Source organism: Dermacentor silvarum, chromosome 9, assembly GCF_013339745.2.
Source record: "Dermacentor silvarum isolate Dsil-2018 chromosome 9, BIME_Dsil_1.4, whole genome shotgun sequence".
Taxonomy (NCBI): domain Eukaryota; kingdom Metazoa; phylum Arthropoda; class Arachnida; order Ixodida; family Ixodidae; genus Dermacentor; species Dermacentor silvarum.
In genome coordinates, this window is record NC_051162.1 from 6263179 (window position 1) to 6278172 (window position 14994).

A 14994-nucleotide genomic window follows, 5' to 3' on the forward strand; every position below is an offset into this window, starting at 1 on the left:
ATTAGGAAAGAAGATGCACAACCCAGCACTCGCTGTGCATTCATGTAACCACCGTAGGGATCACTGTCTCCCATAGATGGCGCAGTCTGTCTTGCCCGGTTCCTAAAGATGAAGTTCTAGCCCGGGACCAACTCCGATTTCCCTATTCAAGTACATACATGTAAAACGCCGAAATTATTTATTGAGAAAACAACGGGGAGGGGGGCGGGAGGTTTGAATAAAATTCGTTTGTTGGATTTCAGCGAGAAAGTAACTGAAGGAAGCAAAATTCTGCTTTAGGGCCTGGAATATTTTTTTACGAGAATTCGTGAAAACTGGTAAGTTTCAAAGATATCAGAAAGTTGTAGCCTGTTCATAAAGGTTTTAGCGTTTACGGTTTACCGGGCTACCGGAGCCGTGGACGGTAGCGGCAAAGGTGGTAGCGACATATTGCGACGCGTCTTCCAACTACAACGCGTCTGATATGTTTTCGTGTCGCGTGAGTGTTTTCGTCGAAGGAAACTGCTGAAAGGCTGCACTGTAACGAATATGTCAGTACCAACGCTTTACACCAGCAGTTGTGTAGAATACGGTAGGCCGCTACATTATTACATTATTAGCCTTGTGTCTCTCATTAAACTCGGTGTCATGAGATAGCGCTGTAAACAGTAATACGCTTAGGGATAAGCTAAAACGCTCTAAAGGCACCGCAGCTTAGCAGGGTAGAAGATTATAGAACAGTACCACAAAAAGTCTTATATAGGGAAATATCAAACGAAAGAGAGATAGAAAACAAGAGATGAAGGTGCATACAGTAACGAGAGTAGCTGTCCGCTTGGTTACTCCGCACTTGTGGCAAAGGAAACGGTGTAGAAAAGTTGAGAACACGGAAAGATATGAGGATAACAAGCACGAGGAAGGCAATGGACCACAACTGTGGTTTTTGTAGCGAGAAAGTACACTGGCCGCGTTCTCGCCGTTGCCCTGTGGCCGGTGGCCGCACCTTGAGCTGAGCTGTTGCCTAGCAACCGCCGCAGCTGGCAGCGCCATCTGGCGTCGTCTGCTCGAGTTATCACGGCGCGGAGACGCGCCGCCGCAGTTGTGTTGCAAGCGTTCGCCGCTTGCTTTTGGCATGACGTCAGAGGAGGAGCCGGGGAAACCGTGTTGTAACAGAGGAGGAGCCGGCGTTGCATCGTATATAGATAGAAGGGGCGGCTCGGTGGAATTCGTCGGCAGATATGGAAAGTGAGTCGGAGAGACTGAAAGAAGCCAGGATTCGTTAATGAGGGCAGCATTGCGGGCAAGTTGGTAGTCCATTACTAAGGTGTTATTGCGCAACAAAAGGACAAGGACGGCAGAGAAATACACACACCAAGCGCACCATTCGTCGTCGGAACGAAATCAAGAGGAGGCAGCGAGCCGAGGAGACGGAGGAAGAACGAGCCGCACGCCTCCAGAAGCGTCGTAAGTATGAAGCGGCCAGGCGAGTCGATTCAGATGAGGATAGCACTCGAAACGTGTTCAAGTCACTGGACGACAACCCCTTCTCCTCCCGCCTCACCGACCATCGGGCCGTCTTTGCGGCAATTGAGAAACAACAAGATGAAGACTTTCAAAATAAATGCGTTGCACTTTAAAAATGTCTTGTCTTCAATGTAACCATAACTTAACGAGAGGTAACAACCAAACCTAAACACCAAGACGTACGAAGCTAAACGATAAAGATGTAACCGTAGAGAGAACCAAGCTAAACAACAAGATTAACTGTACCTCTCGCTACGCACACCCAGGCATAACTGAGTTAAGCCACAGCCAATTTCCATTGAACCTCAATGTTTTTAAACTAACACATGAGTGCTTTTAGGCTGACGTCCGAGCCGACGTCAGGCTGACGTCGGTTCGGACCAGGGTCCAAGAATTCCCTTTACCTTAAGGGTACGGTTACCAAGCTTGTCGAGCATGGTGCGGAGGAGGAATAAACATTTTATTTAAATAGGGGTCGCCCTTATTTGTGCACTGAAACGAGAAGATGCGCCGTCGTCTCCGTGCACCCACAGACTTCCATTTCGGGGCATCTGGTTATTCCAACGAGGAAGGCACTGCGGCGGTATGGTTCAGGCCATGGACGACAGACGAGAGTTACCCCCGGTCGAAAGGGAGTAACTCTGAGCCAGTGTAAGGCATAGCTTACAATGGGAATGAATGCACTGGTTTGCACTGACTCCGCCAACCATGGGGCCAATGTAAACTCGCCTGTAAGCGCAAGGAGCTTTCCAGTTCCACCGGTTCTTGACATCGCGACAGCAAAGCAGTCAACGCCGTCATGGGCAAATCAAGCTGCTGGATCTGCTAGGGTCCTTTCCTACGACACCGCAATGCATTGGCAGCCACTGAAAGACGATGTCGCGTCCTTTCTCGACTGCCGGATGTTCTCATGGTACGGTAAAATTTTAAAACTGGCGCTTCAAAAATTTAGGGCTACGGTTTAAAGCTAAGGTTTGAAAAATAACTATCAGCGACGACCAAGAAAAATGTCTAAGCACTCCGTCAGTAGTTGAATTAAAACTTAGCACGCGCTAAGGAGTAATCATTGTATTCCTGTTTTCGTTTTCTTGGTATATAATTGTTTGAGTGGCATTGATATCCCTGTACAAGATATTGATCAATATGTCTCTTTTTACCGTCGCTCGTGTCGAATATTCGCACCGGCTCGCATACGTATTGCAAAGCCTCATCCTGTTTATTTCGCTTATTTGTCTGTGTGCGTGTCTGCAAGTTGACGCTGCTAATATGGATGTAAGCTGTAGCAAGGAACTAGGCCCCCTTACCACCTTGACAATCATGCGCTATTTGCAACTGAGAAACAGAGCCAGGAAAAAGTTTGAGCTCTTGTTCAATAGCTGCCTAGGTTTCTAGTTTGCCAGATTTGACGTGACGTTTTGCGACTTAGTCACGAGAACGTGGCTGGGTGACTTTACTGTGATAACTAATGTTATGGAAAGCAGGCTTGCTTTTTAAACTTTTGTTGATTCGCTTTATAAGCATGAACCATTGTAAAATAAACACTCTTAAAGAAGGTATAAGGCGTTTTGAGAGCACTGTATCAGGCCTGCACGCATTCAGAGTGAGAGCAAACAGTCTGCTATCCCAACAACAGCGTTCGCAAGTTGTAACTGCGGGGTCGACAGTGTCTTTATGTGTGTATAATTAGTTCCATTATGTGTGTATAATTAGTTAAGAAAGAAGCTCGAGAACAAGTTAAGGACCGCACAAAGAGCAATGGAACGAAAAATCTTAGGAGTAACGTTAAGAGATAGGAAGAGAGCGGTGTGGATCAGAGAACAAACGGGGGTAGACGATATTCTAGTTGACATTAAGCGGAAGAAATGGAGCTGGGCAGGCCATGTAATGCGTAGGATGGATAACCGGTGGACCATTAGGGTTACAGAATGGATACCAAGAGAACGGAAGCACAGTCGAGGACGGCAGAAAGTCAGGTGGGATGATGAGGTTAGGAAATTCGCAGGCGCAAGTTGGAATACGCTAGCGCAAGACAGGGGTAATTGGAGATCGCAGGGAGAGGCCTTCGTCCTGCAGTGGACATAAAATATAGGCTGATGATGATGATGAATTAGTTCCTTAATGACATTAAGTACCTGGGGAATAGCCCTCGATTTGAGATACATTTCCTTGCCTGCCACCTGCAACTACTGCAGTTTCTTGTTTGGCTATTTATTCGATCGCTGGGAGTGTGGTACGTCAGGCCACCGCGCTAACCATCGAGTCAAGCGTATACTACTTTCTTGGCCACACGTTTGATGACATACCAAAATGTTATTTTCAAATAAACCTATATATGATTGTATATGTCTTTATTTCTTAATAAATTTTGTTGATAGTCCAGCCTGCCCTGTTGTCTTCTTCGTCTGATTTTCGTGTTTACGACTGGCTTTTTAATTTGTATATGATCGCTTTCCAAATGAATGAATGATTCGCTTGTACACATTCTTGTGCAAAATACATTGTGAAAGGCCGCTAAGGACTGAAACGCTGAAAAGTGCAAACAAGGTTGCTGCCAAGAACATGACAAACAGCGGATTTCATGGAAGTGTACTTGGAGGAGCCCTGTAATTCAGAATGCCGAGGTATTTAGGGTACACGTTCGTAATAGTAAATTTCAAGTCATCACTTACGTTAGCCCCTAATATACAGCTTAACTCGGTGAAAACTGTGTTAAGTTCATGTGCGGAGGGCAACATCTTTATCGTCGAAGCGTTTGGTCAAACACTGCTGTACAGAGGCATCATCTAAAGCACTGCCGTTGCACGTGCCGTGCGCCAACCCAGCCGAAAAAGCGCAGTACATGTCTGCTGCCATCACCTCGTCTTTGCCTCAGCCATCGCTGAAAGCTTTTCCTGCATTTTTCTGTGCCCTGTGACATAGGCCTAATAGCAGATTATCAGTCACCTATGTAACGCATTAACTTGAGTACCGGAGTTCGTTACATTTCCGTAATTCTGGCTCCAGTATTGGCAACACTGAGCCAACGTGGCGGGTAAAGAAAATAAATCCTCAAGTAAGCAACTATGTGGAGGAAGTCCTGGACGCCCGACGACGGCCACACGGCGCTCGGATGCTGCAGGAGCCGAACCGCGCCACTCGGCTACCGGTCGCCGACTGGTGCGAGCGCCGCGCTGACTCCGCCCTATCCGACCACGCACACCCGACGGGAGTCCGACAGCAGCGCCGTCCCATTCACGAGCCCGTAGTGAAGGAGTCCAAAAAGAAAACAAGCTGTGCAGAACGGAAGCGACAGCCCGGGGCGAGGGGCACAGAAGTCGCGCGCGCACGTTCTCCACGAGAGCGGAGACCAAGTGGGCGACTGCCACAGCAGAGGGGGCTCAACGAGAGAAAGAAGGGGGGGGGGGGGGTCTTCCCTCCCACCCCTTAGAAAGGCCTCCTTTCCACGCCACCCTCACCTGGTCTTTTACGTGAACACCGGGCACACAGCGGGGGCATTCGCGTATCGTCGCCGAACGAGAGCGGTTTGTTGCCGCGTGCGATCGAGGGATCGGCCGTGCGACCGTTGGTGCAACGAAGCGACGACGGGTCGAGGACTCCCACGGGGCAGCGGGGGGCGTTACACGGCGACGGAGACTCGGTCGGCGGAAGCCGAGTGCGAAAGACTCGAGTGCGGGGGCCTTCCAGAGACGACGAGCATCATTACGGCGGACAAGATTCTCCAGTATGGATCGTTGCGGCAGAGCGAACTGAAGGCATTACAAAAGTTTGGAACTACGAGGCGAAGCAGTAGTCCCGTGTTATTACCACTGACTGACAACTGGTCGACGCTGTGACAGAGGGTGGAGGACGTCATTTCCAGTACGTCCAGCAGACCAAAGACAAGTGACGTGCAGGGGATCTGTACCCTGCAGGAAAGGCAAGATGGGACCCTTGGATCGGGATAGCGGGCCATCGCTCTTGAGGGACTCCGCTATGGCGTCGCCTCCCGTTGACGCTGGCGTTTTCCGCCACCACCACACGAGTCACTCGCAGGACGCGGTCGAGGTTACCCACGGCTCCCACCACCGGTGCAAGGCTGCCGCCGCACGCAGGCTAACGCTACACGCGTCAGCCGCCAGTGTTCAGGCCCCATACTCGGCGGCCGTGGCGAGACGCAACGAGCGCGAACGGAAGCGCGTGCACCTGGTCAACATGGGTTTCGCGTCTCTGCGCTCCCACCTGCCCGACTGGCCCGTGGCGTCCAAGAAGCTCAGCAAAGTGGAAACGCTACGCTCGGCCGTCGACTACATCACCAGGCTCAAAGAGCTGCTGGGTGAAGCGGCCCGGGAGAACCTCAGACCGCCGTCGTCCCTGGCGGAGTCGTCCCCGATGCCTTCGGAACCCGGTCCTAGTCCTAGTCCAGACTCGAGCGTGACTGGACATTGCGGAGCGGGTTCCAGCGATGCGCTTAGCTGTGCCGTGAGGTCGGTGACGCCGATGAGCCTAGCGGATGAACTGGAAGCTTCGAGCGACGCCGGTGGAGACGAAAACCATCATCACTTCCTGGAACTGGCCCACTGGTTCGGCTACGCCTCTTAGCGTGACTGCTGCGCAGGGAAAGGGACCGCTCGATTTGCTTAGTGCGGAAGGGTGCCAGAGACACTCCTTGAATGTTCCTTTTCTTGATCGGTTGTGCTCTGCGTCCGCTCAGCACCAGTATTAACATTGTTCCAAAAGACTGAGAAAAGTGCGAAGGTGCCACCGGAGGAGGCTACGCCAAAGGTGAGCTCAGCTTGCTGCTCACTTGTGACTACTCGCATGGCACAAAACAAAATGGATTAAGCAGAAAAATTCAGAGACAGAGCTTTCCATGAAACTGATGCGTGCATAAAATTTACGCAATTATTTTTCCTTACACCAAAATAATAATAACGCCGTATCTTGTGCATTCAACGATCTAAACGCGGTGATTGTGAGGAACTTTGCAAATAGCGGCCCACGATCATCACTAACCTTTTTGTAGCGTGTCGTTGCACGAGTTAATCGATTCCAGTATTCCCACTGGAACCCACGACGGCAAATATTTTATATGTTTACTACAGGAGGCGCTAAGTCTAAGCTACAACTGCTAGGTTCTTACTGTATCGGACGAGCGTCATGGCCGCTGCATCATATTCTTGCACGGCACTCGCACCGATTCCCGTCGGCTGCGAGATCTCCTGCGTGTCACATAGGTGATCTATAACAAAGGTCCATGATGGCGCAATGTCGATGCAATAAGAGCAGTCGGCTACTTTGCACGTGTCTTTCTTCACTGTTCAGTATTTTGTAGTATTATCTTTGTCAAGTAATTATTGAAAACTTGGTCACGTGAACTGATATTGTCTTGCGAGAAAATTCATGCCATTAGTGCTTGTGTGAATTCATTTTCTTCAAATCTACACTGAATGTAAATACAGCGCCGCCGGAACTTCGTTAAGTTATTACACAAAATTGAACCAGAAAACATGTATGCACCTTCGTGGTAAAGTATAAAATATGTTGTGACAAGGGGACGGGGGTCTTGTAGGACCATATATGTGTGCACGAAACATATTAATCGGCTTTTCACTTGCTGCATTGAGCTTTGTGGGAAGCTTTAGCTATTATATGAACTCAAGCTGACAAAACGAGGTTCTTACTAGACACTGAAGTTTAAAAAAAAATGTCACAAGCCCACTTCTCCTCGCTTAGGCGGGGCCAAAAAAAGTGCGATCATTCTGACAATAAGCTAAACGCCCTAATTTTTTAAAGTCTCTACGTAAATACTCACTAGGAACAGTTTTACATTTCCTATGTTTAGGCCGATATATAATTTCGCTTTTATTGTTTTTGTTTTCTTTGCATGCATGACGCTTAGTCAAAACTCTGGTTTGCTAGATATATTGTATGTTAGATATTCCAATGATTATTAGTTCTATAAATAAGAAAGTAACACTGAAATTTAATGTCCTCATCGACGCATTCATATGTGGTAAGCGTGACTGTTTTATGAATGTGCTAGGGGGCACTTCGGTGCTATGTCGCTCGCTTTCTTCGAGTTTACGGTCTGTGATTCGCATTGCGGCTGTTCCAATTTTCCATCTTTCATGTGCAGTCACTTGAGAATTTCAGAATACAAATACAACGCTATCACGGTAGCTAGCGTTGGTATGATCTCATATAGTCAGAAAAATCTGATGGTGAACGACTATATATTGTAGACAACAAATAGGTGAACTCCATTAGGGGCAGCACTGCATGATTCCTGCAATGCGATGAAACCGTGCGTGAAGTCGGCTGTTCTACCACGTTTTGGGCACCTTATATCCATTCGCTCCTTGCGGAAAAAAAAAAACAGAAACCAGTTTAGAGACTTGTCGTTTTGTCGCTTACTGGGATATTGTTTATGTTTGTCTGAACTCGTCATTCAGGTTTTCCTGTATTCAGAACAAAACAGCGGACGCTCGATATACGAGCATATACAGCGCCTCAGAAGCGTTACATATTTGCGCGCTTCTATAGTGTACTTGCTCTTGGGGGCACTTCGAAATACCTGCGAATATCGAGTGTCTTACCGAGGAGCTCCAGCAGGTATCCCTGCAAGCATCGTCCTCGCGAGTAAACCTCACCCAAGGCTTACCCGCTCAGAGTTTTCTGGCGCAGCGAGAATGTCACGCTGGCAGTCACACGTAAAAGCCGCGCTAGCTAACTAGTGGTGCGGCAAAGGGAACGGCAATGCTGCGCTGTGGTGGACGCAAACTATTTTCGTTGATGAAAATAAGACAAGCCTGTACAATAACATTACAGTAATGGGCCAACCATTGAAAGATATACCTTATGTGGTCTGTGGAATATGGCTCGTAATAACAGTGCGGAACGATCTCCTACGCATAAAATGAATTTATGGCGGCCATCGTTCCAGCAAGGCTACCCAAGAAGCTATTTAAGGAGGCGTTCGCAAGTGAATTGGTAGCAGGATTGCTGACGTAGGACTCTAGCTTCCCAAATTCTGATCACCCATGAGCTTGTGTTTCTGCTAATTTTCACGCTTTCGAATGCCCTTGCCGCTAGCGTCCTCAACTCACATATAGAGCGAGAAAATAAATTGCCATCCATTCACAGTCCCATTCTTGCGAAGGTTGCGTGGGTGAATAAACTGAGCGAAATAATCCACATGAGAACACTGATGTGAACCGTCGAGCTTGAGTGAAAAGGAAAAAGAAGTGGTGCGCTTACAAAATATGTCGTCGCTGGCGCATAGGAAATGGCTAAGTGGTTTGAGTAAACTAACCTTGAGCACGACGACGATGCAATGATTCCGATCTTTTCCAACGATGCTAATATGTGAAAGTGGCTCGACATAACCCTTTTGCCAAGCGCTAAAGAACGTGGTTGAAGACCATCCAACCTTACTTACACCCACGGACCGGGAGGCCCCTTTACTGCAAACGCGTGAACTTGAAACAGTTGTTGCAATTGCTGATTTCAGTTGTAGCTGATTCTCGTACGAAGAAAAAAATTCAACAGATGTTAGAAAACCTTTTGCGAATGCATTTACAATGTCTCTCGCGCGAAGCGGTAGATATTTTTACCGCCTTGATTCCTTTTTTTTTTTTGCGACTTGACAGCAGCGCAACTTTACTTCGACGGCAGTTGAAATCTGGAGATGTTGTGTCCATTGGTTCTACCAATGTACCATCATGACGGCGTCGTCGCGTCGCTTCGTTATTGGGAGCTTGACTACATTACGAAAAGAAACGAAATGCTCCCCGCCACCGCAGGGTAGCGAACCGGGAACCGGCTCTATAGTGGCATTGTACACAGAAAGAGAGCGAAAGAGAAAGCTTTTATTAAAACAAGGTTGGGTGAAAGTCCTCACTTGGAGCCCTGTTAGCCGCGGCATATCTTGACCCACCGGATAACCTTGCGCTGTACAGTTGGAAGCCGAACTCGCCATGTACTGAGCTACCGCGCAGCATTCGTCCTTTGTAATAGGTGTCGTTCAAATGTGCGCCCCAACAGCGATCTCTCTGGGTAGCAGAAACAGATCCCGAAGGCCATGTTTTCTCTGATTGCGCACCCCCTGAATCTCTGTGGAAGCTGGAAACACGCCACAGACGCCATGTTTAGGACGCCAACCTTTCGTGCGAGGTCTTTTGTGCCAAACAGACTCGGAGAGTGGTGGTGGCTGCGCGCGTACTTAGGACACGAAATCAGCCAGTATTGTAGTTCGTAAAGAGTACGGCGTTATGAGCATCGCAAATAACACGTTATTTAGAAGATGGCGGTGTTTGCTGTGAGAATCTGCTGGTGTTGTAAAAATTGATTTCACAGGCAGAAGAATCGCTCCAGTCGGCAGATGCGTCTCTTCATTTAAAAGGCAGTACTCTGCAGACTGTTGTCAAGTGGTATAGGGTGTCCTCGGAAATTTTGGTCCATTTATTTATTCGCAAGGGACGGAAGCTTCAGAGCGCATACATTTTATCCGCGCAATGAAATGGGCACTTCAATTGTTCAAAATAAATGTTGCCTTTGATGCGACATCGTATCGGTATTTCCTTCTTCTTTTCTTTCATTGCAGGCGCTAAGAATGGGCTGCATAAATTGTCACTTACTTCTTGTAGGAAGGTGATATTCGCGGCATTTTATGCGAGTTGGTGCTTTCAGTCATTCTCATAATTACTCTGCATACGGCATATAGGATAGACTCTGGCACCGCAGCTTAGCACAGTCTGCCACGGATTTGGCACTTGCGACAAGAAAAATAAGGCAACGTAGTTGATCTGCACTTTGATGTGTTGAGATTTTGTAACAGCTTTCTTCACCGCAACTAATGCAACTCGCTACCGAACCAAGGTTGACGCAGCACTTCAAAACACAATTCGCAGCCACTTTCTTTCAACGAGGGCGTGTCTGTATGCGCTGTCGTGCGAGTGGTATAGGTGGCAGACTTTCGTGTAATCTATTACGTGGAACCGCGCAAACTCAACTCCAGTTATACGCGGGCAACAGTGACGACGAAGAATGCTGCAGCGGGGAATTCGGCTAGCTTGCCGACATTTAGAGACTGGTATGCCGGATGCACAGATTAACGCCTTCAGCGATGCGTGGAAGACAACGGGCACTTTCGGAGACGCCCGGTAATGAAAGGGGTAGCTGACGAAACCGGCTTACGCACGGACCACGTGTAATAAATGCGCGCTTATCACCGCTCAACTCGAGGCGCTGTTGGGCACCCTGTGCTATCGTGGACAAAGGACAAGATGATCACTGCCTGCGCAGCTCCTTTTGAGCTGTCAGTGAACTCTCTTAAAGTGTAAAAAAAAGGAGGTTTCATTTATGGAGAACCGTCGCGTAACCGTCCACGTGGTGTGACGTTTCTGGGATGTTCTTATTACTTGGACCGAGGCTTACGAAGACGTCAGCTCTATCGTGTAGCGAAAATTACGTAGAGGTGAAGGAGACATTTATTGCAGCCTCATTCCAGGAGCTTGCTTGGTGTTGGCCGCCATGGAATGCCTAAAAAACTGAGAGAAGGTGTTGCATTCTTATATTTTAAAATACAGAATTCCTTTCTTCTTGGCATCACGTAAAGCTTTGCCGATTCCGTATTACTCCGGAGCGAATAAAATGCGTATAGTTAAACACAATATGAACCAGTATTGTCTGCATTTAAATGTGAGAATGTTTAAATGAAAGAATGTTTCTTTGTGAGGGAGTACTTTGTTCAACGCGCGATAGTTTCAGGCCCCTGATACAACTCGAAATCCAATGTATACACTCAAATTATCAGGCAAGCGTCATCTGCAGTTCTTGTAAAACTTACACGCGCTAAGAAAAATTCTGGAGACTGGCATCGAGGAACAGGTGCACAAAACTGAATTCAGGAAACAGAAGTAAAACAGCGGCTATAGAAAGCTGATGCATTGAATGGAGCTATACTATGTATACATAAGTTCTCTGAAAATGTGTGAGGGGAATGCTAAAAGGATGATATATTTGTAAATATCTAAATGAAGTATGTGGTATTGTTAAAAAATGCATAATTGCAGGAATAAGTAATGCTATTGGCATGGTGTAATAGCGAAAAAAACCTAATGAATATCTATGCACGTCCAGCGTACGTGAACCGAATTCTAGCGCTCACTAGTGCTGATTTCAGTTGTTACATTTTAGGATAAAGAAATTATAAAATAAATTTTAATGCACCCCCTTAACTGTCAGCACGGTCTAGATAGCGACAGTTCTGATATGACCAGCACGTATCGGAATGAGTATCGTCCAAAGTTAGCAAAAAAAATTGAAAGGAGTTATTTGCACACCACTGGTTCAGTGAGCCAAATTTAACTATAGACGTTTTCACGAGGGCGCTTCCGATGGTCTGGCGTGGAGAGTATGTGTCAGTGTTGCCTGTTCGGTCTGGACTGTGAGCTTGCCTTGCGCTTGCATTGCGGAGTGGTAGCTTTCCTTCGATGTTTCCGTTTATGTTTGTCACGGATGACTTACGCTCGTAATTTATGGCATAAACTCATCAAAAGTTTACACGCCAGCACCGTGCAGTTTATGGGTGCAAAAAACAACCAGCGGAAAAGAACGATTTTTGCGACTATAGTGTGTCCACAACACAGCACTCCGCGCGACCGCTCCCGATGTGTTCACGCTTCACCGGTTTCCTGCGTCACCTGAGGACTTAGCATTTGAGTCTAATGTAAATCAATGCACACATCAGTTAAATAATACATTTTGGTTAACCCTTTTCGGCACATTTGACAGTCGGTTGCGAGAATTGTCAGCTCTTCGGTGCAATATTTTCTCGTATGTAGTGGCAGAGGCTACATTTGTTATTCATTCAAGCACGACTTCATTGCAGTGCCTAATACGGGGGTCACATGGTGCACTTTTGATCGTGATCGAGCCCAATCTGGATCGAATTTCTCCGGCGCGATTGGCTTCTTTGCTCAATCAGCGGAAGGGAGCCAATCGTGGTCGAACATTCCACTCGATCGTGATCAAAAGTGGCCGTGTGACATCGGTAGGAGACGAATTGAAGCATTTTGCAAGAAAACTAGTAAATACACTTCGCAACGATCTGAAAAAATTGTGTCCCCTGGAAGATGTATGCAGCCCCTTTGTCCGCCATAACATTGTTTCTGCATTCACAGGCGCCCTGCGCGGCCCTGCACGTAAAGGTAATTTCGAAATCTAGCTCCTGGGCTGTATCTAGCCCCTGGGCTGTAGCCGCAGGTACAGCATTGCTCTAGCGCCACGCTCCTACTTTGACATTTGGGTATAAGCACTCTGCGCTGCTCCAGATACAATAAATTTTGCATGATGAGCTGTTCAGTTGCATCGGAAGCGTATGAAGTAACCACCGCAACTACCAACCGCTGACACGCGTCGGCTGGCCGCCGGCGCCTGGTTCTAAGCATTGCCGGACAGGTACGTACGCGCCTGCTTTCGCTAAATGAGGTAACCTTCAACCGCGAAAAGTGATGGTGATCAGATTCAATCGAAGACTACAGTCACATGTGCCCAGCAATAACAATGAAATATATATATATATATATATATATATATATATATATATATATATATACCGGTAGCACCGGTAGCATTCTACCGGTGCTAACATACGGGGCAGGAACTTGAAGGTTAACAAAGAAGCTCGAGAACAAGTTTAGGACCACACGAAGGGCGATGGAACGAAAAATATAAGGTCTAACGTTAAGAGACAGGAAGAGAGCGGTGTGTATAGGAGAGCAAAAGGAGATAGCGGATATTCTAACTGACATTAAGAGAAAAAAAAAATGGAGCTGGGCAGGCCACGTAATGCTTAAGATGGATAACCAGTGGGCCATTAGAGTTACAGAATGGGTACCAAGAGAAGGGAAGCGCCGTCGAGGACGGCATCAAACTAGGTGGGGTGATGAAGTTAGACAACGTACATTCCGATAAATACTACTTTGCAGTATATGGGACGAAGGGGGGGGGGGGGATAAAGGCCTTCAGAGTAGATGGGGAGAATAAAAGTACTTGAAGGGAAAAGGGCGCAATAAATAATAAGCAATAAAAAAAAGCGGGCGGTGTAACCTGTCACTTTTCTGCTATTAAAACAAGTAATGTACGGTAGAGTTCAAGATACCCAGTACGGTACACCTAGGCATACTAGTTTGCGTTGCCGTACAATCACAAAAGCGTGCTCCAGAAGAACAGCAGCAGTTTGGAATTGCGCGAACGAGCTCGACTTCTCAAGTGATCATAGGAAGGTCGCTGGTCGCATCAATATTCTCCGGCAAGCCAATTATCGATCTTCCCGCAAGCTGGCGTCATTATGCGGGCGTCGCGATAAGTTGCGTGCCTCGAGGGGCCGAGGCATGCCGATTGTCTTGTTCGTGCATATACTCGTAAAGCAGCCGGGCGTCGTTGCGCGCGGTGGATGGACATCGTTAGTCGTCTCAACCACGGAGACACGGGCGGCAACACACAATGGCCAAGCGACAGTCGCCAGGCGCGTTCGGGGCGAACCACGCAACCTTGAACGGGCTGACCTTGCCTCATTAACTCGGTTCGGTGCCGCGGCGTGGGTGAAGTGCGCGCAGCCGCAGTCTGTGTGTACAGGCACCCGAAAGCTATTTGCGGCAGGAAGCTAAGGCTCATCGAGTGAAGAGCTTCTCACTGGACGTGTGAGCAGAAGGCGAGGTGTGGTTTGAGGAAGGGTTGGACGCTGGGCGTGTGCGGAAGAAGCACGAAGTAATTTCTTCTCACTTACTCGTCGACAATTCGATGCCTTTGTTTGCAGCTTTGTGCAAAAACGTGTGAGGGAAAGAAGTTTGTTGATGGCTGCAGGCCCGATGAATTTGTTATTGCCGAGCGCTTTTGTTGTCCGAAGGTTCTTTTTTTTTTTTAGAGAGATTGCGGCACACGTTTTCAGTGGCTTTCCGTTCGAGAATGGTGTCATTATTATTAAGCATACGTATAATGTGCAGGCTTTGCTGTACCATTTTATGTTCGCCAGAGTGCCAGTGGTCATGTCCTTGGGCGAGTTTTGCTTCGGAACAAAGATTAAAACTTGCCACCTAACTTCATGCATTGTTAAAATGACTCGTAAGAGGGTAAGTGGGGTGGTCCTCCTACGTGAGTACGCGGTATTAAACAAAATATTCACACCTCTTAAATTGGTGTCGTGAAGTGGCGCACTGTTTTAGCTCTGTTACATTCTGTAAGGGAGGTGATGGCACCAATCGACCTCACAATTCGAATAAGGTTACGTGCAATCTTCGGCCTACGTGCGAGGCAACTTTAGACAAAAAAGTATATACGTGTTGAAGTCTTATTTTGTGAATATGGGTTCAAACAGGAGGCTGTGTTGTTAGCATAATAACCACCTTCAATGCGACATCATTTCCGTTTGAGTCCAGTGTGGTCATTCGTTGAATATCTTAAAATCAGTTTGAGACTAAATTTTCTCAATAAAATTGCACTGCGCTTGCA

The 14994-nt window shown here is 47.5% G+C and overlaps 1 protein-coding gene across 1 annotated transcript; it reads left to right on the forward strand.

Annotated features, from left to right (window-relative positions):
- The first annotated feature begins 5452 nt into the window (after window positions 1–5452).
- On the forward strand, window positions 5453–6251 carry LOC119464949 (achaete-scute homolog 2). Its single transcript, XM_037725810.2, has one exon. The coding sequence runs from the start codon at window positions 5476–5478 to the stop codon at window positions 6079–6081; it is 606 nt and encodes a 201-aa protein (XP_037581738.2). The 5' UTR covers window positions 5453–5475; the 3' UTR covers window positions 6082–6251.
- The last annotated feature ends 8743 nt before the right edge of the window (window positions 6252–14994 follow it).

Excerpts from the sequence above, each read along its gene's own strand:
- LOC119464949 (XM_037725810.2), top strand. The coding sequence starts at position 5,476 with ATGGCGTCGCCTCCCGTTGACGCTGGCGTTTTCCGCCACCACCACACG.